This window comes from Coturnix japonica, chromosome 21, assembly GCF_054131305.1.
Source record: "Coturnix japonica strain WE chromosome 21, WE-NBRP24, whole genome shotgun sequence".
Classification (NCBI taxonomy): domain Eukaryota; kingdom Metazoa; phylum Chordata; class Aves; order Galliformes; family Phasianidae; genus Coturnix; species Coturnix japonica.
The window spans coordinates 2487825-2513819 of NC_140683.1; the positions used below are offsets into that span (position 1 = coordinate 2487825).

Below are 25995 nucleotides of genomic sequence, written 5' to 3' on the forward strand. Positions count from 1 at the left end.
ACAGTGTTACTATTTTTACATTTGTATATATAAATTTGTATTTAATAAATTATAATAAGCGTAAATTAATAAATTCTTAAGAATTTATTAATGGAAATGGTAGTTAATCGTTGAAATGCATTGCCCAGTGATATGGTGGTCTCTCCATCCCTGTAGGTATTTAATGGACATGTGAACATGGCACAAAGGGATATGGTTTAGTGATGGAACTTGGAGGGGTCAGATTGATGGTTGAACTTCATGATCTTGATGGTCTTTTCCAAAATGGATAACTCTGTGATTCTATAAGCATGCTGCATTAATGATGTCACTTCTGCTGAGTATCTATAGTGTCTTTTGGAAAGTAGAGCCTTGGTGCAGAGTATTTTTGCTTGCTGAACTTTTTTTCCTTTCTGTTTTTTCTGTTTTTATTTCCCGTTCAGTCTGTGTTCTGCCAGACATGAAGAATGAAATTTTGTTCAGGCTTGGTGTATCTGAATGTTCATCAGTTTATTAGGCAGACTTCGTCGTAGAAAAGGCAGATGCCGGAGTAGGTCAGATACTCAAGAACAGACTTCATTGAGCATCCAAGAAACATTTACATTAATCATTCTTCTGTGCCAAATAATTTTTTGCTTCATTGCAGTCTGTGCTTTCCCTTACATACTTGCCTTCACTACTGATTCCATTGAGATCCGTTTAGTGGTGAATGGAAACTTAGTCCACACAGCAGTTGTACCTGAGCTTCAACTCGTAGCATCCAGGGTAAGAGATAAGAAGAACATGTTTGACTATTTGTGAGATGCTGGGATCTATTTAACATAAAAAGTTGTCTAAGCCAAATACAAACCAAACCAAAGCTCACACTTGTGCATTCATTGCTGGTATATATTCATCTGTGTGCTCTTAGTTTTTATTAAGTAAAACGAGGATCAGAGTTGATCTCACTGTCCTTGATTGTCTGCAGTAGTGCATACTTGAGGTATTTGATTGTTTATGGGGCAAGTGCTATTCTGAACATCACAGAAGTGATGTTATCCCCAGAGCTGTATCCCCAAGATACCATGAGGTAGCCCTAACCAAATTAGCAGCAATGCAGCTAGTGACAACGAAACTCAGTGGAGAAACATTTGAGCTCTTACTCAGCGAATGATTAAGAAAGTCTTGTAGTACTAATGATGAGTTCTTTGTCATTTCAGTTGGATATTTATTTTAAAGCTGCTGCTGCAGTAAGTGGATCATCTCATAGTGGTTCTAAGGAAATGAGTTCAAGGAGTTCACCTCAAACACCTACAGCTTATGACATTCCAGAATGTTCTGTGTCTTCTTCAGAAGGTAATATGGTTTCTAGGCAGCATGAATAATCATCTCTGATAGTTCCAGCAGCTTCCACATCTCAGTATAGCTGATCTTTAGTAGGATGAAATTGATAGATAAAAGATTTTGAGTTCATAGTTGAGAGTCTAGAAGATAGAAATGTTGTTTACCCAGTGATCTGAATCACCTGGGAGAGCTTTTTTGCCCCACTGTATCTCTTTTGAATGCATGGTAGCATTATTTTGAAGCAATCATTTATAACATGGGAGGAGGAATTAAGCTTCACTAGCTTGATGAATCTCTGTCAGAATGTCCAGGACTAAAGAAAAAAAGGCATAAAATTAAACACCATTCCTTTCACCTAAAAACAGCTAAAGCATCCCTTGATTATTAGAGTTTTTTCAAATTCAGAAGCAGCATTTCTAGTCTCAAGAGTCTGTACAATCACTTTACTTCAAGGCAATCTGAGAGTAGTTGATCTATAAGGAAACAGTAATGGCAAAACATGGGAGTATTGGCTAGATAATGCAATATGTATGTATGCCTTGGTCTTTTAAATCTGGTACTGTTGGCAGAAAGGAAGAAGAGAAAGGAATCAGAATTTCAGTTTTTAAAAGGAAATGCTGTTTGGTGTTAAGTTGGTAGGTGTTTTCTTTTTCCTCAGAGATTTAAGAAAATGTAGAGTCTTCTACGTCACTTAAGAAGAGAAGCCACAATTTAAACTATTTGGGATCCAGACTACAGTATTCTGGCCACATATTAAAATACCTGGGAAATCATTAACAGAATATTGAGTCATGGCCTTACAGTTGGGATATCAGCCTTAAGACAGTGAATTTACTTCCTTTTTACATTGCTGATTCATCACTTTGCTGAGTCAACACTCTTTTCCTCTGTAAGCCAGAATGTCAGTGCAAAATGTGATTCTGTTTCTTCCTTTCCCTAGCCTGCTTATATTGTAAGGTGCAAAGCAAACAAGGTTACTTGAGTTTAAAAGGACCACACAGTGATTATAACTTTTGTGTATGATTTTTCATTTTGAAGTATTAAGAACTGATTTGTTGTGAAAGAGTAACATTCTTTTTTCCTTTTGAGTTTCAGGTGAAGTTACATGTAAAAGCCTGTATAAAATTCCTCTTAGTAATCTGGTTGGGCGAAGTGTTGAACGACCTCTGAAGTCACCTTTGACTCCTAAAGTCGTCACTACTCCAACATCCAGTGGCATTACCTCTCTTCCTGTAACTCACTCACTGTCCTTATCTCGCATGGAAATTAAAGAAATTGCAAACAGAACACGTAAAGAATTGCTGGGTAAACTCCCCTTGTTCTTCAGTATACATATCAGTTACCACTGATATAATTTTTAATTTTTGGAGCATCTTTGGGCTAATCTCATTACAGTCAGATTAGTGACAGACAACCAGTGTTCATAAATAAGTAGTTCAAACAAAAAGTAAGAAAATGCTGTTTGCAAATAGTTTAGATAGAATATGGTCACCTTATATATGAGCGGACAGTAAGTCAGCTGAAAGCTATAGGGTTAAAAATGAAAATCATTGAAAAAATGAAAAAAATAACAAACATTGTTGTGAATGTTTTCTGATGAGAATATTAAGACTTTTATTCCTTTATTGAGGCCTCTTGGATGAGCCTATTCCCAAGACAGAAGGTGCACAGAAGCAAAAAAAGATTCCTCGAAGACAGTCAGACCCCAAGCAGGGAGCAGTAAGATCAACTAGTAGTGACAGGTAAATAAATATATGGGCTTTAGAAAAGAGCCTAAGTTAGACTATAAATGTTTTGAGAATTGATGGCTTTTCAAATGCTTTATGGTTTTCCCAGTTGGGTAGGGATTGACTGAAGCCTTTGTGAATTTCATGCTGATCTGTAATTTAGTATCTAATAACAGTACTGAAATGGTTATGCATATTGCTAAAAGACATGTTATGAGCGAAGCAAGGGAATTTTGCGGGGACCTACTGCAGTTGAGCCTGTCACTAGGATTTGAACTGCAGACTGAATTATTGTTTTCTTCATATCTTCTTGTCTTACTATTTCAAAAATAAATTTTGCAAAGAAACATCATTGCATTTGTCTGTTTGGCTCTGCTTACCAGACCCTAGTGCCATTATGTTGTTTTCTCTGTTTTTATAACCTACATTTGTGATGAGCAGCAGCGGAATTCAGCCAAGATACAGTAGACCGAGATTATTTTTTATTAATCTGCTGCAGTGTAAAACTATTTTGCTATTTGGAAATTATATGGAGGGGGACAATTCATTAGTGTTACCTTTGGCAGTAATTTGGTATTTGTAATCTTTGTTTTAATAAGAATTATTATGGAAGCAGAGTTAAACAGAGAGAAACCAAGTTTTAAAGATCTGTCTCTAGGACAACTTGATTGTATCCAGAAATAGCCATTGACCCTACTTGCCCTTTGCTGTGTATTTTTTTTTTTTAGTGACTTTTGTCTTCATCTTTACAGAATAATCTCAGCCTCTTTCGAAAGCTATGCTGAGGGTCGTCATCTTTCCACTAGTTCAGATCCTGATTCTGTAGCAAACAGGGAGGAGAGCTCACCATTTAGCTTTCCATTTCATCTGACTTCTTTATATGATGAAGACATCATTGACTTGAAATGAAGACAGACAAGACTGTTCCTTACTTCACCTTTTCTTACAACTCTGTGAGCTCTGTAGGAATGTCACAAACAGTGCTTCTAGTGGTAAAATGTGGCTGGAAGTATTGGTGATTAATCTTTATAGGTCTCATGTTGTTCTGGCTTGCTTAGCCTGGTTTGGTGATGCTTACATCTTTGACGTTTGTATGTTTTCTTATCTCAGTTAATGAACCATTACTTTTCTGTGGTAATTTAAAGGAAGGTTATCAATGAGAGGTTTAGGCTGAAATTGAAGTAAATAATAAGTGTTACATATTCTGAGCTACCTGAAGTAGCGCTCCGCAAAGCTAATTCCTGTTACTAATATAAATTGTTTTACAACAATGTGTGTGATCTAGGAAGAAGAATTTTGTAATGAAAATCACTCCTTTTGTTGTTGGTTTTTTTTTAATCTTAAAAAAGCTTCAAAAAAAAAGACCTTCTAGACAAGATCTTTCCAAACAGTTCAGTTTGTCCTTGAAATGATGCAGCTGCATTTTGTTCAGTGAAGAATCAAGATCCTATAAAGATCAGGTGACATAAGAACACGATGTTTTCTCTGACCTGTCTGAGTACATATTTCTATAGGAACCTGAAAACTGTTTTGGCATTAAGAATCTTTGAGCACAGGGAATTATATAAAAAATACAAATCTTCCTTTAAAATTTCAAGTCAAAATTATATGGTATTTCTCCATCTACTGGAATAACTTTTCTGTAATGGCACCTTTGGATTTCCTTGTTACAGGCAGAAGCCACCCCCAAATTTTCTTTCTGACTGCAGAAAGATTCCTGTGCTGGCATCAGAATTTGTTGTTGTTTGCTCTTGCACCAACAATTGCAGTCACTGCTTCAGATAAACATATTTTTCTAAGTAGGTCCAGTCTAAAATGTTACTGCTAGGAAGCTAGTTTTCTATGATGAAATAGCCATATAAGATCTTTTGTTTACCCAAAGGACAAGATTTCATCATTAAGCTCGATTATTTTTTAACTCTTCCCTTTATGCCAAAAAGTCAGTTTTAAACAATATTTTGAAAGAGTTTGCTGTTTTTCATGAAAATATGATATTTCCAGGCCTTATATATAAATATATGAAGACGTGGGCTTTATTGGCAGGTGTTTCTTGCTCCTTCTGTAGACATAATTCTGTGTCCTTTATTTTTTTTAAACTTAGTGCATGTAAGCACGTGGTAATTTGTGCCTTTTGCTTCTGCCTGTCTGAATGTGAAACTTCTTTGCAAAGTTTTTCATGCTCTGTTTATTGTATTATGATGAATTAATATCTCCACCTAAGAAAATATACAAGGCCATAACTTGAAAGAATCACTTCTTATTCTTGAACAAGAAAAGAAGCAATAATTCAAGCGGTACTTAGTTCAGGAGCAGAAACAACATTAACCAGCGGCTGCTCATAGTTTTTTAGTATTTTGGCAATCATGGATGTGTGGGGTGAGCCTTAATAAACTTCTGAACGGAAGTGCCACCTTAAAGTCTTTGCAGGAGCTTGTAATTGTCAGAATTTCCAGAGACCACAGTCATTTACCCCAACCTGCTTATCTGGTCAGTTGGGGTTTAAGAAAAATTGGTCCAGAAGCATCATGTGGTCCTTATCTTGCTGGAAGTTATGAACACTTCTGTGGACTTAATGAATCCACTTTAGGAAGCACTGTTTGCACTTAGGTATTTTTAGAAAGCAGAAGCATTGCCTTTTTCAGTATACAAATTTATGAGTGTAGTATTTAATTTCTTTGTGTGGGTGTTTTTGAAGTGCGTACCAGCTTGCTGCAAAACTCAGGCTTGGTTTAAAATTATATTTTAACTGGAAACTTTGCTTAGTGATTTTAGAATATCACATCTTAAATGTGCTGCAGAAGTTCACTTCTGTTATTCTAGCATGATTTAACATGAGTGAAGAACCTGAACAAACATGTTTAGGTATATCTCAAAAAGATGTGGAAAAACCCTTATAGATGGAGCACTAAAGAAGAATGGAGAAAGCTTGACAGTACCTGACCTTGCCTATGGTGGTAGGCACAATGATAAAGATTGGTATTTGTGGCAAACGTGTCTATGTGGAGGGAGTATAAGGCAAGAGTTACTTTCTTTAATCAGAACTACTACAGTGCCAAAAGAAAGTAGCTTTGTAGTTCTGCCTGTAATAGATGACATCTAGCCAATACTAAAAAGTGGCAAAAGGATTGTAAGGAAAACAGCAAAAACTTGACATTTTATGCAAGACAAAAAATAAAAAGACTAGCTTCATGGTATTTATCTGGAACAAGATGTTGGAGTAGTTTGAAGATGGAAACATAGTTCCTGTGTCAACTTGCGTAACCCTGCCTCTTCTGACCCACCAGCTGAATATAGCTTGACTTAAGGGGCCAACTGTTATGTAAGTCACACTGGAAACTACCAGACCTAAATTATTAATACTCAGATAGGACTCAGATCTCAACAGTGGAAGAATTGCCTGTCTCCATTCCTAATAAATTAGTGCCTTAACAATACCGTTTTTGCTTCTGTAGTTAATCAGTATGCTGTATAGGCATTTAAGAGTAATATTAGACCTAGTAAAAGGAGATGAAGAGGGGTCAGGCAGTGCTGGGGTTTTTTTACTATTACTCTTAGATGTGGTAACTAAGGTTTTATGGTCACGTTCATGTCATATACTACCTACTTACTGTAAAAGAGTATCCAGTTGTGTGGGTAGAAGACAGGGAATGTGGTAGTTATGCTTGGATTTTGTTTGTTGCAAGCCATGAGAACCAAATAGAAATTCTTTATGACATTTGTCTTACCTAAAAAATGTGAAGCTGCCAGGACAGCTGACAAATATCCACTGTACAAGGATGTGGTTTCTCTTGGCATAAAACAGTCTCATCACTCTCACAAATTATCTTTGTGAGATAAATTCTTGTCCTAGAACTGGCAGTCTCAAAACAGGACCAGGTTTTAATACATCTCTGTAATCTCTCCATCAGACCAATGTCAAGTGACCAGAGTAAATGAAATGGCTTCCTGGAAGGCTACTGGGTTTGGCTGCTATGCTGTTGTTCACTCCAGTGCCTTGAAGCCATGTTATTTCCTTTCCTGTCCGCAATGTGCATGCTTCTATTTAATTAGCTTAGAAAGTAACCTTGGGCACAAAGTGCAACCCTTTTGATAACATTTACCATTCAGACTTTCACATCTTGTATTAAAGCTGCCACTTAACCTGCGTTCTTGGTGTTGGCTGACTATCATATGTTTGAGAGAAAAGAAAATATTTGGATATGCAGCAAAGATGGGTAGTAGCTTCATCTAAAGGAGAACACTGGAAAATATGCTTGCTACCACCACCTTCAGTAGAAGAGTGGAAAAGTCTTTCTGTGAAGGAAGAGCTGTTAACAGTGTGAACGCTTGCTATCAAGCTAAGTTAAACTGAAAGTCAATTCTGGACTGACTCTTAACATGGACTAGTTGCTGCAAGAAGTGTTTTGTGTCCTAGCTTGCTGGATTTGTTGGAGGAGAAGGGCTTTTAACTTCCGGATAATAAAATTCTCATCCCTTCTGCACAGTACCTTAAATTACAGGAATTTAGTTCACTTTGGAGTAAGCAGCAGGAGTGAACAGGCAGCTAATTTAGAATGGACTTGTACCTCAACAACATCAGTAATAACATACAGAATCACAGAATAGATGAAGTTGTGAGGGACCAGAGGAGATCAGCCAGCCCAAACCTCACTCCCAGATATCTCCATTCAAAACAACATAAACTAGAACAGCTTGTTCAGTATTATGTTGTTGAATTTTGATTCTGTTCAAGAATGAATAAGCAACGTTTTGAGTAACTCATCATCTTTCTACTACATTTACTTTATAACATGCCTATAAACCATCACAACTTTGTGTAGGACCCAAGAGCCCTGGGACACATTAGTTTGTTCCTTCCCACATGCATAATATGTGGCTCTTAAGGCTAATGCTTGATTAGTCCTTTCCATGGACAGTTTGGCATTTAGGAACTTTAGAACAGAGATAAACCTACTTGTGTTCCAGACTAAACGTCCTTTCTTTCCAGTCTCAGAAATGGAAATTAATGGAATGTTTCCTTCTGAGAAGAGAGAAAGACTGAAGTACAACATGGAAGGGCTGGATGCTCCCATGATAGCAAAAGATAAATTCTAGCTTGAATGAATGTATGCGATTAATATCTTCAGTTGCTTGGTTTGTAAAGGACAGGTGTGGCTTATCCTGGTTGCAGTTGTTTCCTGGTTTGGAGCTAATTCTTTTAATTTGTTCTGGCTTTTTTTTGTTTGTTTGTTTTTGTTTTTGTTTGTTATGTTTTTTAATTGCATGCCTGGATGTAAAGTGGCACCCAGAATGAATAGCAGTTTTGCTGCCTGCTTTCATGTGACTTTATACATATGCAAGCATTTGTAATTGACTGGTAGATTCAAATTTCAAAGTGTTTCTCAATTCAAAGTGTTTTTGGATGGTCAACTGAATAAACGTTAAAACAGTTATTAGTAAGGCAGGTAACAGATTAGACTGCACCCACTAGAGGCGTAGTACTGTTACGTACAGCTAAGGGTTCTTATGCCTGCCCTTTCCTCTCTGTTGTAGGTGTATTTGGATGAGCCACAGTTTCAAACTCCTGCAGGCCTTTCTAAAGGTTTGCATTAATGACTTGCATTTGCAGATGCAAGAGTTTCCCCATAGCTTTTGGCTTAGTCTGCATTTGAGACATAGTCTTTTCAGTTTGGATGTTTCAATGTGTATATATACATGTGTGCGTCATACTGACTATGTCATTATTAACAATTTTGATGTCACGTGCTGAGTCCTTGCTAATTCTGTAAAAGCACTTTTCTCAGAAATTCAGGCGTAGCCTGATATTGTGGGGAACAGGTTATACTCAGAACTAAATACATTGCATTAACAATATGAGGAAGCTTCTGTGACAGTATGCAGCAAGCATGCAAGATAGAAAGTACAGATACTGTTACTGCAATTGAACACAGCCATTTCACTCCTCTGCTTAATGCCCAGCTGCTTCACTTCGTTGTTGCAGACCTGCCACTGACTGACTACTTGTTTGCTACTGAAAATTAAATTAGGATATGATCGGAAGAAAAAAACTGAGATGATTTTTCTCTTATTTATTTATAGCTCTATTAAGTATTTAACTGTTTGAATGGAAAATGTTGTCTCTAAAGGTTTTTGCAGAAAATGTAATCAACCTGCAATGTCAGTTTTAACAGAGACTTTGAATGTTAGCAGGCTGTTTTGTAATTTAATAACTGCAGTGTTAAGACAGATACTGAGTCTGTGATGAAAACATCTTTACTACCACATGTCTTAAATACCGATGTATTACCATTGTGTTTAATGTCATGTGACAGTGCATATGCTTTGTGTTTTAGATGTAGCAACTAAATAGAAACATTCCTATCACAGCTGGAAATGTTTTAAGTGCGATTTATTGTTATTGTGGAGGAGGAAGAGATGATTTACTCCTTCATATGTAATAAATTTTACATCAATTATTTCTTTTACACTTGCAGGGCTAATACCTTTCCTAAATTTGGCTCAGGGATTATGATAGTTCCCTGGAAATGTTTTAAACCTGTTGTGTACATTTAGGTACACCCATGAAATTGGTCTTAAGCTCTACCCCCCTTTGCCAAGAACCAATCCAGTATTGGTTTGTTTCTGGGCCTTGTTAAGATTCAGACCTTCTTCAGTGGTAGATTTTTACCCCTTACACTATAAAAGAGAATTTCCTCTTTTTTTTCTGGCAAAGGGTATATTCTCTTAGTCTATGCCATCTAGTAGTTCCTTCTGAAGAAGAGACTCCAAAATACATCCTGCTGGAAGCAATAGTCTGTCTTGTGATTTAAATGTTGTCCTAGCTCCCTTCACATCTCTGGGACAAATAATGCTATCTTGGCAGTAGCAGCCACGACAATCCAGCCTTCATCTGTCTGCACTTTGGATCAAGATGTATTCCAGGGTAAGGTACCCCAGATGCAGAAGCATTACAGAATCACAGAATGACCCGGGTTGGAAGGGACTTCAAGGATCATGAAGCTCCAACCCCCCTGCCTGGCAGGGTCACCAAATTTCCACATTACTAGATCAGGTTGCCCAGGGCCCCGTCCAACCTGGCCTTGAACACCTCCAGGGATGGGGCATCCACAACTTCCCTGGGCAGTCCAGGACCTCACCACTCTTCTAGTAAAGAACTTTCCCCTAACATCCAACTTAAATCTACCCTCTTTCAACTTAAAAACATTTCCCCTTGTCCTACTATTATCAGCCCTTTCAAAGAGTTTACTCCCCTCCTGTTTATAGGTTCCTTTCAGGTACTGAAAGGCTACAATAAGGTCACCCCGCAGCTTTCTTTTCTTCAGGCTGAACAAGCCCAGCTCCCTCAGCTTGTCCTCAGAGGGCAGGTGTTCCAGCCCCTGACCATCCTTGTGGCCCTCCTCTGGACCCTTCCCAACAGCTCCATGTCATTCTTGTACTGAGGGCTCCATACCTGGACGCAGTACTCCAGATGGGGCCTCACAAGAGCAGAGTCGAGAGGGACAATCACCCCCCTATCCCTGCTGACCACCCCTCTCCTGATGGAGCCCAGGATCCCATTTGCTTTCTGAGCTCAAAGAGTGCACTGCTGGCTCATGTTAAGTCTCTCATCTATCAGGACCCCCAGGTCTTTCTCTGCCGAGCTGCTCTCACAGATCACTCCTCCCAGCCTGTACAGGTGCCTGTGGCTCTTCCGGCCCAAGTGCAAAACCTTGCACTTTGCTGTGCTGAACTTCATTAAGTTCACCTGGGCCCACCATTCAAAAGCAATCCTTCAAGCATTAACACACATACAAGAAAAGTTACAGCAATCTGAAATTACAGTCCTCACTGTAGCATTAATTTCTTCATTGTAGCATATGTAGGGAACTGTGAAGGGGGAAAATACAATTTTTTAATTATTTTAAAAATTATGTCTTAATTTACCTATGAGAAAAAAAGACAGCAGAAATACATTTAACATTCTTTCATGGCCACTGCTGTCAGTCTGTGCCAGGCCAGGAAAAACAAACAAACCCAACCAACAGTAATTAAAAAAAAAAATAAAATACTATGTCCAAGACCCACACAAGGAAAACATACTACAGCAAGTATGCAGCAATAATCAAATGCAGGCAAATACCTACAGATTTTGGGGAGATGAAGAAAAAGTAGATTTTACAAAATTACTTAAAACAATTGTTTCTAAAACGTAATACAGTTAGTTTTAGCAATAGCACCACAAATAATGATGTAAAGGTTTCGTATCAGCAAAAGCCTGAGGTTTAAGATTTTCTGAAGTAGGCTTCTATCTGTTCCAGAGTCTGTCCTTTTGTTTCAGGAACATAAAAGGCTGCAAAAATCACACTGAGGCAGCAGAAGGCAGAGAAGAGCCAGAATGTCCCATAGGATGTTAAGAAACCCTAAGGCAGGGAGAAAACAAAAAAAAGTGTGACTACAACCACAATCCATACATGCTGCTGAAGAAGTCTGGCCCAAAGTTTTATTGGGAGCATCTTCAATAGGTTTCTATATAAAAATAAGTGTTGAATTTTGATTTATGATGCTTACTACAAAATCGTGAAATTCCTTGGTCACCAAAAAGGCCATAACCCAGTTTGTTAACACACAGGCACCACTTGATATGCCCCTTGCTTTAAGTGGGAAGATTTCAGACATTACCAGCCATGGAACTGGACCCCAGCCAAGGGCAAAGCCTGCAATTACAAAAGAAGAAAATAAATTCAAGTTATGTATATTTCAAAGGGGAGAGTGTCCGGCAAATAACACTACAAGAATATATTATTTTAGGGGAGTGTGCTAAACACTAGCACACTTTTTAAGGCAAATTGAGGACTCTTAGCAAGCAAAATTTCTTAATAAGTTTCTGAAGTGGTCAACTTTAGAAACAAGATTAATTTTTAGCTTGCTGCTGTCTTGATCTATCACAGAATTCAGTTTGGCTCAGATACTACCAGAGACCTTTTTCCCCCATTAATAAGCAATTACTATATAATATCAGCACAAGGAGGTATACATTTCTTTTGCAGAACACTGACTTAATTATTTAGCTTCTAGCTTGATCACAAAGGTGGTGCGTGATCAGCATCACTTTGTCTTATACACTTCAAAGCTTTGTCAAATACAGCTCCATTTTTCAATAATGTGAGAAAAATTGAACAAGTCTGTCACATTCACCAGAAAGTCCAAGTTTCATTTAATATTTACTTAGAAGCCTGTTCTACTTACCAGCAACAAAGAGTCCCAGGCTTACTACCGCAAGCCAGGATAGTCTAGTTTCAGTTCCAGGAGATACTGAATTTAAAGTGAACCACAGATCAGCATTTGATGAATTGTTCCCACTTGGAAGGACCATTTTAAAGTAAAATCCAAACAATGCGGTACTGAGAGCCATGATTATCCCTGAAAAGTAAGCAATAACTAAGTTGTCAATGATTGTTGCTTAGACACTCATCTTTCTGAGACCTAAATGCAAGATATGCTGGCTCTAGCAGAAGTGGTTCCAAAAAGATAACATTATTAGAAATAAACATTCGCCTCAACAAGAATGAAAGATGTGAATCATTCCACACACAAATTAAACCAGTCTTTACAGCAGTCATTGATATTGAGTGTGAAGTGTGACAGCTATCAACAATGTGTCCAAAGTAAAAATCAGCCTGGTAAAAAGACACAAAGATAGCTCTAAGTAGTTTCAAAGAGTTCAGCCTATGAAGCATGTATAACACGGCAATTTCCTCATATGAATCAGGGGTTAAGCCATCAGTTATAATCTGTTTATAAAATAAAGCACTTAGTGTGCCCCAGTGGCGCAAGTGGTAGGAATGCCATGTTGCAACACTGGAGGCCCAGGGTTCGAATCCCCCCTGTGGCGCAAGTGGTAGAAGTGCCGCTCTGCTACACAGGAGGCTCGAATCCCGGGGGTTGGACTCTCTAAGGTCCCTTCCAACCCACATGAGACTATGATACTACGATACTATGATGATGATGAAATAAATAAATTGTAACACTTAATTTCCCCAATAGTTCCAACACTTTTTAGTACTCTGCATATCTCTTCTCATAGAACAGAATTCAATAAGTTATTTTACCAGACACATAAAGCAGCACTTTTCTTCCGGTTTTATCAATGATAAGTGCAGCCACAGCAGTGAAACATACTTGTATGGAACCCACAACAACAGAAGCCATTCTGCTGTCCTGAAATAAAGGAGGAGACAAAGAGAAGAATTTGCTCTTTCAGGCTGGTAACAGGATTACTTATCAGGCATTAGAGATGCATTTGCTTCTTAACTATGAAACTATGAAACTATGAAACTCTGGATCAAGAAAAACTGCATAACATAAGTTAACTAGGGGAAGGAATACATAAAATAAAGACATCCACGTTAATTAACATAATATATTGGTCTCTTAGTAAGTTGTTAAATAAGTCACAACTTGCCCCTAGTGTCTGACTTTTTCTGAAGCACTGAATTTATAACTGTATTTTTTAAAAAAGTTCTATTACAAGGATGAGATGACTATAATAAAGATTTCTATCCATATCAAAGTTTCAGACACAACATACTTCCCCACAAAAAAAACCAAACAAAAAAACAATAACATTCAGGTATGCCAGAGTAACACAGTTAAGAGATTAAAGCAAAAGATGATCGTCAGCACTCCAACTCTGTTACTTATGATGCAGATGGGTTTAATATCAGGTAAGTTTGTTACATATTCTATGCTTACTCAGCACCAACTAAGCTGAAACTATGGACATTTAACAGCACACTGATTACCTGGAAGTTTGCATCTTCAAAGATTGTTTCTGCATAAAACATAACTGCATTAATGCCTGTTGCTTGCTGGAGAAACATCAGAATCACACCAATAAGAAGTGGTCTGTAGACTGAAGGATTCTTAAGTTCAAAGAGGCTTAGTCCCTGTTAAAAAAAAAAAAAAAAAAAGATGATGCAATGGCTCCATGAAAAAAACTACTTTAAATGAACAAAAAATAAAAATCCTCAGAACATTTCAGCATGTTCAAAGAGTAAGTTTTCCACCCCTCTTCAGCAAAATTTAATTTCTTAGTAGTAAAAGTGTTTATATTTGAAGTATGAGAACCCCAGGAAAATATTTTTAGCCTTCTCTCAGGTTCTAGAGACAAAAATCAATGGTACTTTACAGAGAAAGTTAACAGGAAAGAATCGATAGTTTGCAGAAATAGAACATCAATCATTAGACATGACTGTCTAAGCTTGTATCTCATTACAAGAGGTTAAATATTACTTTAAGGTGGTGCAACAGCAAATAAGCGTTAGAGGCACTGAACTGCTTCTTCAGTTCATTTGTGATGAAACAGGTTTGGACCACTGTAGAAAAGGCAATTAACTAAGCTATGATAAAAATCATTTAATTAAACTGTATACTTTGAGACTTTTTGTCTTTAGTGTAAATCAGATTCTCATCACCTCCTCCTCAGCATTAGCTTCAATTTGCTGGCATTCCCATTCATGGTCCACATATAGTCCTCGCAGGAACTGTAAAGCAGCAATAGCTTCTGCACGTTTATTCTGATCCAGCAGAAATCTCGGTGTTTCAGGCATGAACAACATAAACAAAAGCATGATGCATGGTGGAAAAGAACATAATACTGCCAGCCATTGCCATTTTAGTGCCATTCCTGCACAACAAAAAGAAAAAAGAAAAACCAAACATCAGCTATATAAGAATTAACATTTGTACAACAAAATTAACGGCTATGGAAATGAATTGACCTTTGCTTTCAATTCCTTAGTGCAGTTCTTTCATTACATGTATTAATTCTTTTTTGTAGAGACCTAACTCCAATACCTGCAATGTAGGCTCCAAGTATGCCAGTCACCACCATCAACTGGACAAAAGAGCCAAGCATACCACGAACACTTGTATGAGATATTTCCGATATATATACCTAAAACAGGGAGAAAATGTCTAATAATTACCTCAATCCAATGTAGGATCAAGAAGTAGAGAAATAATTTATTTCTGAAAACCAAACGTATTTCCTAGAAACCCTCAAAAAAAAAAAAATAAAAAAAAAATCAGTAAAATTGAGAGGATAGAATAGTGTCATCTCATAAATACATATTAACAGTATGAAAAACCAGGGAAAAAAGGAGACCCTAGGAAGAATGTTGTTGCCGTCAGCTAAGGATCTGACAGACAAATAAACTTGCATTAGTGAGGGCTTCCTTATGCTTCCTGCAGAAACATGCACCCCGGGCCACATATAAAAGTCTTTCCAAATCTAAGTTGGAAGTTTTTAATTCACTGTAAAGACTGGGTATTACTTCTATTATTTCATTCTCCAAAAAATCCAAAATTAATTGTCCTTATCTTAACATACATATTAACAGCAGGCATCACATCTCATCCAATATCTGGGTTCAGCTTAAATTTTTCAGTTTTCTTTTTGTATTTTTTTCATGCATTGATACTAAGTCATGGCTACAGATCAGCAACAGAGAGAAAACAGAAATGCCACTCCCTCCATTTTTTAACATATTCAGTTCTTCCCAAAGTTAATATTGAAATAAGTATTCCTTAACTCAGTAATAATTCAGATCTACAAAACCACAGTATTGCATATGTCATTCTTCTACTTCATCATTGCAATTTTATCTCTTTTACAAATAACCATTACATAAGGAAACTCAAGAGCTCAGCTCCAGGAAACAGATAACGCAGTCAGGTGTGTTAATATCTGTGAAGGAGTTCTGTCTGCTTTTAAACCTACACAGCAAAGTTCTTAGCAATGGAAAAAGTTGCACAATTTTATCATTTAGATCCCACTACCCTGATTTTTTGTTTAAAGTATGGTGTGACTTCCTTCCCTTTTATGTTTCAGTTCACTTTTTACTTCAAAAACTAGGAATGCACAAACACCAGAAAATAAACTCAAATACTAAAATTCTAGACAGTTTACTTAATGCTACTGCTAGATCCAAAGGCATTTTTTCATAGAATGGCTGGGACTGGAAGGGACCTTAACGACAATCTTATTCCAACCCCAAGTTTGACCCAGTTGATCAAATAATACCAGAAAAAGAAGACAAGCACAAATTGTTTCCATTAAACTACCGCAAGAATATACGAAAAAAGTTAATTTTCTGAAGATAACAGTTTAATGGAAGCAGAAGTCACTACTTCTGAGTAGGCTCGATGGAGACCAGATGACAGCTTTTCACTATCTAAAGGAGGGCTATAAGCCCTCCTTTAGAAAGAAAGGAACAGATTCTTCAGCAGGGTCTGCTGTGACAGGACAAGGAGAAACGGTTTCAAACTAAAAGAGGGGAGATTTAAACTAGATTGTCGCGGGTTACTTAGATTTACCTATGCCCGTGACAGGGGAAGCCACCCCGTGGGCCCCCCTCCCGGGGCCCGGAAAGGAGGGGGAAAAAGGGAGTGGGATAAAACAGCGACAATCTAAGGAGGAAAAACTTATTTTACTAAATATGATACCGAAATACAAGATAACACAATATAATATAATTGAGGCTAACAAATTGAACGAAACAGAGAGAGAGAGTCCCCGAAAACCGAGAGGCCTACTGTGAACTCTAGGCGACACGGCTGGAACGCTTCCCACTCTCCGAGAAGTTCGAGAGAAGAAGGAGGGCACTCCAGCCTGGGAACGAGATTATACAGCGTCCTGGTCCCGTGACTTATCATTAACCCTGTTGTTCTCTGGGATATGTAGTCTTCTTCTGTGGACTGCACATTCAATAGAAGTATCCATACTTTACATGATGTTATGATGTGGAATACTGATACTGATAGCAAAATTACAAAACCATGACATTCCACCCCTTATTCTACATTATTACATCATGGTAAATATATATATATACATATATATACACGTATGTAAAATTATGATAGCTAAACAGTAGAATTACATGTAACATAACTAAATGTACAACTATAATAACTAAAATACACTACACATGCAAACATATATACATATAAATACATAAAATTATTGACTGCACTCCCCCAGCATCAAATTCCCTTGTGGCACACATTGAACATCCCCATCCTTCTGCATTACCCACCAAGTGCACCCCGGTCCCTGGGCAAAGACAGTTCCACGGATAGGTTTGCCCTTTCCAGAAGCTGGAAGGACCCAAACAGCTTTTCCCAACATGTTCTTTACATGTACAACAGGGACCTTATCTCCTTCTACAGTGTGTAGGGGGCTAGATTGACTAGGACCATCACGATTGACAGATCCTCTAGTATTCACCAACCAAGTGGCTTCTGCCAGATTCTTCTCCCAGTGCTTAAATGTTCCGCCACCCATTGCTTTCAACATAGTTTTCAACAACCCATTATATCGTTCAATTTTACCAGAAGCTGGTGCATGGTAGGGAATATGATAAATCCACTCAATGCCATGATCTTTGGCCCAAGTATTTATAAGGGAATTTTTAAAATGTGTCCCATTATCAGATTCAATTCTTTCTGGGGTGCCATGTCGCCACAGGACTTGTTTCTCAAGACCTAATATGGTGTTTCGAGCAGTAGCATGGGGTACTGCGTATGTTTCAAGCCACCCAGTGGTTGCCTCCACCATGGTGAGTACATAACACTTACCACTGCGAGATCGTGGCAAGGTGATATAATCAACCTGCCACGCCTCCCCATATTTATACTTTTGCCATCGCCCTTCCTCCCAGAGAGGTTTCATCCTTTTGGCTTGTTTAATTATGGCACATGTTTCACAATCATGAATAATCTGCGCAATAGCGTCCATGGTTAAGTCCACCCCTCGGTCTCTGGCCCACTTATATGTCGCGTCTCTTCCTTGATGACCTGAGGTCTCATGAGCCCATCGAGCTAGAAATAATTCACCCTTATTCTGCCAGTCCAAGTCAATTTGAGCCACCTCAATTTTGGCAGCTTTATCTACCTGATGGTTGTTTTGTTGTTCTTCAGTAGCCCGACTTTTGGGCACATGTGCATCCACATGACGCACCTTTACAACCATATTCTTTGTTCGGGCAGCAATGTCCTTCCATAATTCAGCGGCCCAAACAGATTTACCCTTCCGTTGCCAGTTGTTTTGTTCCCACCTCTGTAACCACCCCCATAAGGCATTTGCCACCATCCATGAGTCAGTATAAAGATACAGCATTGGCCACCTCTCCCGTTCAGCAACATCTAAGGCCAGCTGGACAGCTTTTACCTCTGCAAACTGACTTGATTCTCCCTTACCTTCGGTGGCCTCTGCAACCTGTCGTGTGGGGCTCCACACAGCAGCTTTCCATTTGCGATGCTTCCCTACAATGCGACATGATCCGTCTGTGAATAGGGCATATTTCTTTTCATTTTCTGGTAATTCGTTGTATGGTGGGGCCTCTTTAGCATGTGATACCTCTTCTGCTGGTGATGTTCCAAACCTTTTATCTTCAGGCCAGTCCATGATTACCTCTAGGATTCCTGGACGATTGAGGTTTCCCATTCGCGCTCGCTGTGTAATCAGCGTAATCCACTTGCTCCAGGTGACATCGGTAGCATGATGAGTGGAGGGAACCTGTCCTTTGAACATCCAGTTCAGCACTGGCAGTCGAGGTGCCAAAAGGAGCTGTGTTTCAGTCCCGACTACTTCGGAAGCAGCCCGAACCCCCTCATACGCGGCTAAGATCTCCTTCTCAGTTGGAGTGTAGCACTCTTCAGACCCCTTATATGATCGACTCCAGAATCCCAGGGGTCGGCCTCGGGTCTCTCCTGAGGCTCTTTGCCACAAACTCCAAGTGGGGCCTTTCTCTCCAGCAGCAGTATAGAGGATGTTCTTTACATCCTGTCCAGTCCGTACTGGCCCCAGAGCTACAGCTCGGGCTATCTCTTGTTTAATCTGTTCAAAAGCCTGCTGCTGCTCAGGGCCCCATGCAAAATCGTTCTTCTTCCGCGTCACCTGATAAAGGGGGCTTACAATGAGGCTGTAGTTTGGAATGTGCATCCTCCAAAAGCCTACTGCACCCAGGAAAGATTGTGTCTCTTTCTTGCTAGTTGGTGGAGACATGGCAGTGATTTTGTCGATCACATCTGTCGGGATGTGACGACGTCCATCCTGCCACTTTATACCTAAGAACTGAATTTCCTGGGCAGGTCCTTTTACTTTGCTTCGCTTAATAGCAAAGCCGGCTTGTAGAAGAATTTGGATGATCTGCTCTCCTTTTGTGAAAACCTCTTCTGCTGTATCACCCCACACAACAATGTCATCAATGTACTGCAGGTGTTCAGGAGCACCACCTTGTTCCAGTACAGTTTGGACCAACCCATGGCAAATGGTTGGGCTGTGTTTCCACCCCTGGGGCAAACGGTTCCAAGTATACTGAATGCCCCTTCAGGTGAAGGCAAACTGTGGCTTACATTCTGCAGCCAAAGGAATAGAGAAGAAGGCATTGGCAATGTCAATGGTGGCATACCATTTGGCTGCTTTTGACTCCAGCTCGTACTGGAGTTCCAACATGTCCGGCACTGCAGCGCTCAATGGGGGTGTGACCTCATTCAGGCCACGGTAGTCTACTGTCAGCCTCCATTCTCCACTGGCTTTACGCACTGGCCATATGGGACTGTTAAAAGGTGAGTGAGTTTTACTGATCACTCCCTGATTCTCCAACTGGCGAATCAAATCATGAATGGGGAGCAAGGAATCCCTGTTGGTGCGATACTGCCGTCTGTGCACTGTCTTTGTAGCAATCGGTACCAGCTGCTCTTTTACTTGTAGCAGCCCCACAACAGACGGGTCCTCTGACAGGCCAGGCAAAACAGACAGCTGCTTAATGTTGTCCATATCTGCAGCAGCTATCCCAAAGGCCCATCGATACCCCTTAGGATCCTTGAAATGCCCCCTTCTGAGGTAATCAATACCCAGTATACATGGAGCCCCTGGGCCAGTCACAATAGGATGTTTTTGCCAGTCTTTGCCAGTGAGGCTTATTTCAGCCTCCAGCACAGTCAATTCTTGAGAGCCCCCAGTCACTCCAGAAATATGGATTGATTCTGTCCCTTCATGACTGGAGGGCATTAGGGTGCACTGTGCACCGGTATCCACCAGCGCCTTATATTCCTGTGGTTCTGATGTGCCAGGCCATCGAATCCACACAGTCCAATAAACTCTATTATCCCTTTCCCTCCCCTGACTGAGGGCAGGGCCCCTCTATTGGTTACCTGTGATGACTGGAGCAACTCCACTGGTGGTTGGTATGTCTAGTAGTTCTTTCACCCGTGCTCGTAGTGCAGAAGTGGGCTGATCATGCCACTTCCTCATGTCTTCTCCACGGTCACGTAGGTAGCGCCACATGGAAACACGCGGTGCAATCGTACTGTTGTTCTTTGCTCGAGCTGGGAAGCGTGTGCGTTTAACAGCTGAGACTTTTGATGATGCAGGTGAGGAGTAGGACTGGAATACTTTGATCAGATCCTTCATTAGACCTGGTGGCCCGTACGAGGATTGACCTTCATCAGTTGTTTCTGATACTATTACGGGATCATCATTACGATTAGTTGATGGAAACAATTTCTTGCACATTTCATCTACTCGGTTTTCTAGCCGTGAGATGGCAGAAACTGCGGCATGCAGTTGAGGGAGCTGCTGATCGGTGGTTTGAAGCATTATAATCAGCTCAACAACTCGGGGCCATCTGTCCACGAACCCTTTAGAACCTGTTACCAATGACTGTGCCATTCTCTCTGGTGCTGTACTTGTGATTTTCTGCCACATGTCAGGATCGGCCCTCACTCTCTCAGGGTCAAGTTCGCTTGGATCAGGGCTGTACAACATTTTCGCCATGGCCAATTCCCTCAGGCGCTGAATACCTTTTTGGACGGTATTCCAACTATCAAATTTAGGCTTCAAAGCATCCTTATAGGGGTACCTTTCTCTCACGGCTTCTAACAGCCGCAACCAGAGAGTGGCAGCTCCATCCGAACATCTGCTAATCCCTCTGTCGATACCTGCATCTTGGGCAATGCTTCCTAGTTGGCGAGCTTCATTACCATCTAGAGACAAGCTGTTGGCCCCGTTGTCCCAGCAGCGAAGCAACCAAGCAAGGATACCTTCATCTTGACGCCGTGTGAACTCCTTTCTTGAGCCTTGGATTTCAGTCAGCTTCAGAGGTCGACAATAGGTGATTTCCTCCTCATCATCAGTCTCTTCTTCATGCCTCTTGGTTTTTGCCTTTGCTTTTTTCGGTACCGCTCCATGCCCGGCACCTGGGTCTTCTGCAGCCCCCCCCTGTGCTTCTCCTTCTTTTCGTTCTAGACGCGTGGACACCCGTTTCCATTTCTTGCCTTCCACAGGGGCAACTGATATTGCTACTGATGCCTCCTGTGACTGATCAGAATTAACTTGGGCTTGAATCTCAGATCGGAAACTCTCTCTCTCCAGAATAGTATGATACAAAGCACGGTATGCATAAGCCAAACCCCACATAAGGTTTGCCTCCTTAGATCTCTGACCCAAATACTCACTTAATTTCTTAGGGTCCCTTAGGTGTTCAAGAGTGAAATCCCATGACACTGCGGGTCCCCATGCTTCTAAGACTTTTCCTAAACCTTTCCATATTCCCTGCCAGTCATCATTCTCTGGTTCTGGAGGAGACTTCCGCATAGAACGAATGCATAGGAACATATATGCATTCATTAATAGTGATAACATGGATGCAAGTATGAACCCTATCTCAGTTATTGAAAGGCGTGTGGAAATCTGAGAGTACAACCTAAATAAAAAGGGTTTTTTTAGCCTGTACAATGAATTAAACATGGTGGTGTTTGTAAAATTGCCTGTTCCATCTGGGATGCAAGTACTTGTAAGATTCGCAATTCCATCTGGGATGCAAGTGTTTGTAAGATTCACAATTCCATCTGGGATGTAGGTGCCAAAATTCTGACCATACCACATCTCATAAAAGTACCAGGCAGGTGTCTCCATCAGTATCCACCTTATTAGGCTATATACCTGCACAATTCCACAACACCAAATTATGGTGTTAATAGTTGACCAATACTTTAAGAAGATCATAATTGCTTTCAATCCCTTAAACAGAGCAACTGGGATGAAGAGTGGATTCATAGCTGGCAGGCTCTGTAAAAGTCAGAGCTAGCTAGCTTTGCTCTAAGGGAGAAAGAAATCCCTTTGTTTTCTACACAAAAGTTAGATAGCAGTGCTGAGAATGTACAGCAGCCCTTAATGTTGACAATTTGTCTGGTATTTCAAGGTCATGTTCTCAGTGAGCAGCTACGAAAAGATAACACTCCCCTAACGAAGCTCTTTAAGAGTAAAGAGAGAGTTGTTCTAAAAGCTAAAAAGCTCTATGCCCGCATTCTCCACCAATAATCTGTCGCGGGTTACTTAGATTTACCTATGCCCGTGACAGGGGAAGCCACCCCGTGGGCCCCCCTCCCGGGGCCCGGAAAGGAGGGGGAAAAAGGGAGTGGGATAAAACAGCGACAATCTAAGGAGGAAAAACTTATTTTACTAAATATGATACCGAAATACAAGATAACACAATATGATATAATTGAGGCTAACAAATTGAACGAAACAGAGAGAGAGAGTCCCCGAAAACCGAGAGGCCTACTGTGAACTCTAGGCGACACGGCTGGAATGCTTCCCACTCTCCGAGAAGTTCGAGAGAAGAAGGAGGGCACTCCAGCCTGGGAACGAGATTATACAGCGTCCTGGTCCCGTGACTTATCATTAACCCTGTTGTTCTCTGGGATATGTAGTCTTCTTCTGTGGACTGCACATTCAATAGAAGTATCCATACTTTACATGATGTTATGATGTGGAATACTGATACTGATAGCAAAATTACAAAACCATGACATAGATATAAGAAAAAAGGGTTTTTACGACAAGGGTAGTGAAGCAAAGTTGTCCAGAGAGCTTCTGGATGCTCCATCCCTGGAGGCATTCAAAGTCAGGTTGGAGCAAGCTCTGAGCGCCCTGATCTAGCTGCAGCTTGTTCACTGCAAGAGAACTGGACTAGATGACCTTTAAAGATCCCCTCCAACTCAAACAATTGTCTTCTACAATTCTACTTGGCATTGCACTAGGATTTATAAGTGATTGCAGTTTAATTGCAAACCTTAAGTCTTTACCATTATTAGTATTTAAAGAGATAAATATTATTAGACCATTGCAAAATACAAACAGAAATAACCACAGAATCACAGGATGGTTTGGGTTAGAAGGGATCTTTAAGATCATCCTGTTCCAACCCCCCTAATGTAGGCAAGGACACCTCCCTCTAGACCATGATGCTCACAGCCCCATCCAGCCTGGCCCTGAATGCTTCCAAGGAAGGGGCATCCACAGCCTCACAGGGCAACCTGTTCCAGCGTCTCACCACCCTCACATGAAGCATTTCTTCCTGATAGCTAGTCTAAATCTACCCTATTTCAGTTTAAAACTATTTCCCCTTGTCCTGTTGCTACCTGCCATTATAGAAAAGTTCCTCCCCAGCTTTCCTGTAGGCCCCCTTCAGGTACTGGAAGGCTGCTATAAGGTCTCCTTGGAGCCTTCTGTTCTGCAGGCTGAAGAGCCCCAGTTCTCTAGGGGAGGTGCTCCAGGTCTCTCTGATCATCTTCATGGTCCTCCTCTATCAGTTTAGTAGACAGAAGAAGAATCAGAACAATCATATCACTGTAATAAGGATGCATAGTATGTGCATTTGTGTGCCTCCGGTGGCGCAGTGGTTAAGGACGCCACTTTGCAACACTGGAGGCCCGGGTTCGAATCCCCCTGTGGCGCAAGTGGTAGAAGTGCCGCTCTGCTACACATGAGGCTCGAATCCCGGGGGGTTGGACTCAATGATCTCTAAGGTCCCTTCCAACTCGCACAAGACTGTGATACTGTGATAGTACAGAAGTGCTGCTAGAAGAAGCAACACGCAAAATATGATCTATAACATTTATTCTAAATCTGTTGCCTTTGCTAGAATTACTACACCCAAACCACTTATAGTCATACTACAGAATAACAAATGCTCAAATAGAAAAGCCTAAAAAGCAAACAAACAAACAAGCCACCTTGTGACCAGAAATGACGCTCTACTTACTGGAACAACAAGTGAAGTAATTCCACTGGCTAAGCCAGTTAGTATTCGTCCAAAATAGAGCATCCAGATGTTCTGAGCTGAAATAATAACTATGTATCCAGAGACATATGGTACTGAACACAGCATCAGACTCAGCTTTCTCCCAATCTTATCCACAAGGCAGCCTCCCAGTATTCCTCCAGCAGCAGCTCCCAATGTTACTATAGACTTCAAAAAACAAGTTAAAAAAATACATATCATAGAATGCTTAGAGTTGGAAGGGACCTCTGAAGGCCATCCAGTCCAACTCCCCTGCGATGAATAGGGACACAACAGCTGATCAGGCTGCCCAGGGCTTCATCCAGCCTCACCCTGAAAGTCTCTAGAGACAGGGGCATCAACCACAACACTAGGCAACCTGTTCCACTGCCTCACCACCCTCACTGTAAAATATATTTTCCTTGTATCTAACTTAAATCTACTCTCTTTGAGCTTGAAGCCATTTTCCCTTGTGATAGAACAAGGGGACCCTGCTACAGAATCTGTTCTCTTCTTTCCTGTAGCTCCCCTTTAGATACCGACAGGCCACCACCAGGTCACCCTGCAGCCTTCTCCTCTCCAGGCTGAAGAGCCCCAACTCTCTCAGCCTACTCTCATAGGAGAACTGTTCCGTTCCACGGATCATTGCTGTGGCCTTTCTCTGCACATGATCCAACAGGTCTACGTCTCTCCTATACTGAGGACTCCACATCTGGATGCAGCATTCCATCTAGAACAGATGATGCCCCATCCATGGAGACCAGCTGTGGCATCCCTGTTCATTTCAGGGGAGTTGGAGTAAATGGCCTTCAGAAGTCCCTTCCAAATACAAAGATTCTATGTTTCCATGGATATATACATATACATCTATCTATCTACATGTCTATCTATCTACACAGATATAAATACATAAATAACACATAACAAATTCTTTTAAGTAAATAGCTTCTGAAAATAAAATGCATGCAGGTGTTTAGAAAAACAAAATAAACATTAACTTCTTATCAAATCATAGTCAAGAAGCACGATTCACCACAATTGGACAGCAAGCAATTCTCAGGTCACACGCAAAGCCCTCTCTGTGGAGAAAGAAATGCAACTGTATGTTTATTTTATCTGTTCATTCACAAACTGGCTTCCCAAACTGTTTTAAAGCCCTGAAGGCTGTTACTGTGAATAGCCTGAAGTCCACCACGTGGGGAAATGACAAGAGCATAATGTATCATACAGAGACGTACCCCAAACCACGATGCCCGATTGTCGTCCAGTCGTAATTCCGGATTGTTGATTTTCCTCAGCTCTGGAATAGCAGGTGAGCTATAGCCCAGCACGAAGCCAAAGCTCAGCGGTCCCAGGACAGCAGCGAACGTGGCCAGGTACAGCTTCTTGTTTTGCACTCTGAGGCGGAAGATACCGACAAGGATTGAGCTGCCGCCACCTCAAGGGCCGTTAACGCGCGGATGGACTCGACGGAGGTTCTGACCCAGAGGTCACATTTTCCGCGTTCCCTTCCGCGTTCCCTTCCGCTTTACCCCCCCCCCCCCCTCCTGCGGCCGCGCTGCAGTGTAACGGGGCTGCCCCCGGGCCCTCCATAGGCAGAGACGCAGCACCAACCCGCACCTCAGGTAAGCGTCCGAAGTCGGCTGAGCCAACAGGTACTGGGACTCCTCTGCCGCCATGTCCCGGCCGCAGGAGGGCGCCTCGGCACGAGTGAATCCAGCTGCTTTACACGGCCGGCAGCCGCCGCCACACAGGGCGGGCTCGGACCCGCGCACGGCGCCGAACGCAGGGAAGTAACGCGGCGCTTTACGGCTCCAGTTCAGACGGAAACGGCCGCGGTGAGGCAGCGGGGCGCG

The 25995-nt window shown here is 40.9% G+C and overlaps 2 protein-coding genes across 41 annotated transcripts in view; one reads left to right on the forward strand and one right to left on the reverse strand.

The window, feature by feature from the left end:
• The window catches only part of GARNL3 (GTPase activating Rap/RanGAP domain like 3), a 44937-nt gene extending 35535 nt beyond the window's left edge, over positions 1–9402 (forward strand). For 23 of the 32 annotated variants that reach the window (XM_085520806.1, XM_085520789.1, XM_085520790.1 and 20 more), the window contains 5 exons: positions 626–744; positions 1179–1314; positions 2392–2607; positions 2933–3044; positions 3782–9402. In XM_085520806.1, the coding sequence (XP_085376932.1) occupies positions 626–744; positions 1179–1314; positions 2392–2607; positions 2933–3044; positions 3782–3938 (740 nt within the window). In that variant the 3' untranslated portion in view covers positions 3939–9402. Of the gene's footprint in view, positions 1–625; positions 745–1178; positions 1315–2391; positions 3382–3781 lie in introns of those variants that run through there. The other 9 variants (XM_085520783.1, XM_085520791.1, XM_085520788.1 and 6 more) reach the window with 3 other exon arrangements.
• Positions 66–25976, reverse strand: SLC2A8 (solute carrier family 2 member 8). Of its 9 annotated transcripts, none has more exons than XM_032448048.2 (10): positions 25760–25976; positions 25378–25537; positions 24122–24328; positions 14865–14964; positions 14483–14694; positions 13811–13954; positions 13118–13226; positions 12255–12428; positions 11577–11722; positions 1314–1615 (listed from the first exon to the last, which is right to left on the reverse strand). In XM_032448048.2, exons 1-10 carry the CDS (start codon positions 25816–25818, stop codon positions 1601–1603), a joined length of 1326 nt encoding a protein of 441 aa, XP_032303939.1. In that variant the 5' UTR covers positions 25819–25976; the 3' UTR covers positions 1314–1600. The 9 variants fall into 9 exon arrangements, with proteins under 9 accessions (XP_085376965.1, XP_032303939.1, XP_015734890.1 ...); XM_015879404.3 differs by lacking the exon at positions 1314–1615 and adding an exon at positions 9401–11428; XM_085520833.1 differs by lacking the exons at positions 1314–1615; positions 14865–14964 and adding exons at positions 9401–11428; positions 14996–15067.
• Positions 25977–25995: the final 19 nt, after the last annotated feature.

Bases quoted from the DNA above. Each gene is read 5' to 3' on its own strand.
- SLC2A8 (XM_015879404.3), bottom strand. From the start codon at position 25,818: ATGGCGGCAGAGGAGTCCCAGTACCTGTTGGCTCAGCCGACTTCGGAC. The intron at 12,429-13,117 runs GTAAAATAACTT...CTTACTTTTCAG, and splicing joins AGTGCTGCTTTATGTGTCTG to GGATAATCATGGCTCTCAGT. The intron at 11,723-12,254 runs GTAAGTAGAACA...TTGTAATTGCAG, and splicing joins CCTGGGACTCTTTGTTGCTG to GCTTTGCCCTTGGCTGGGGT.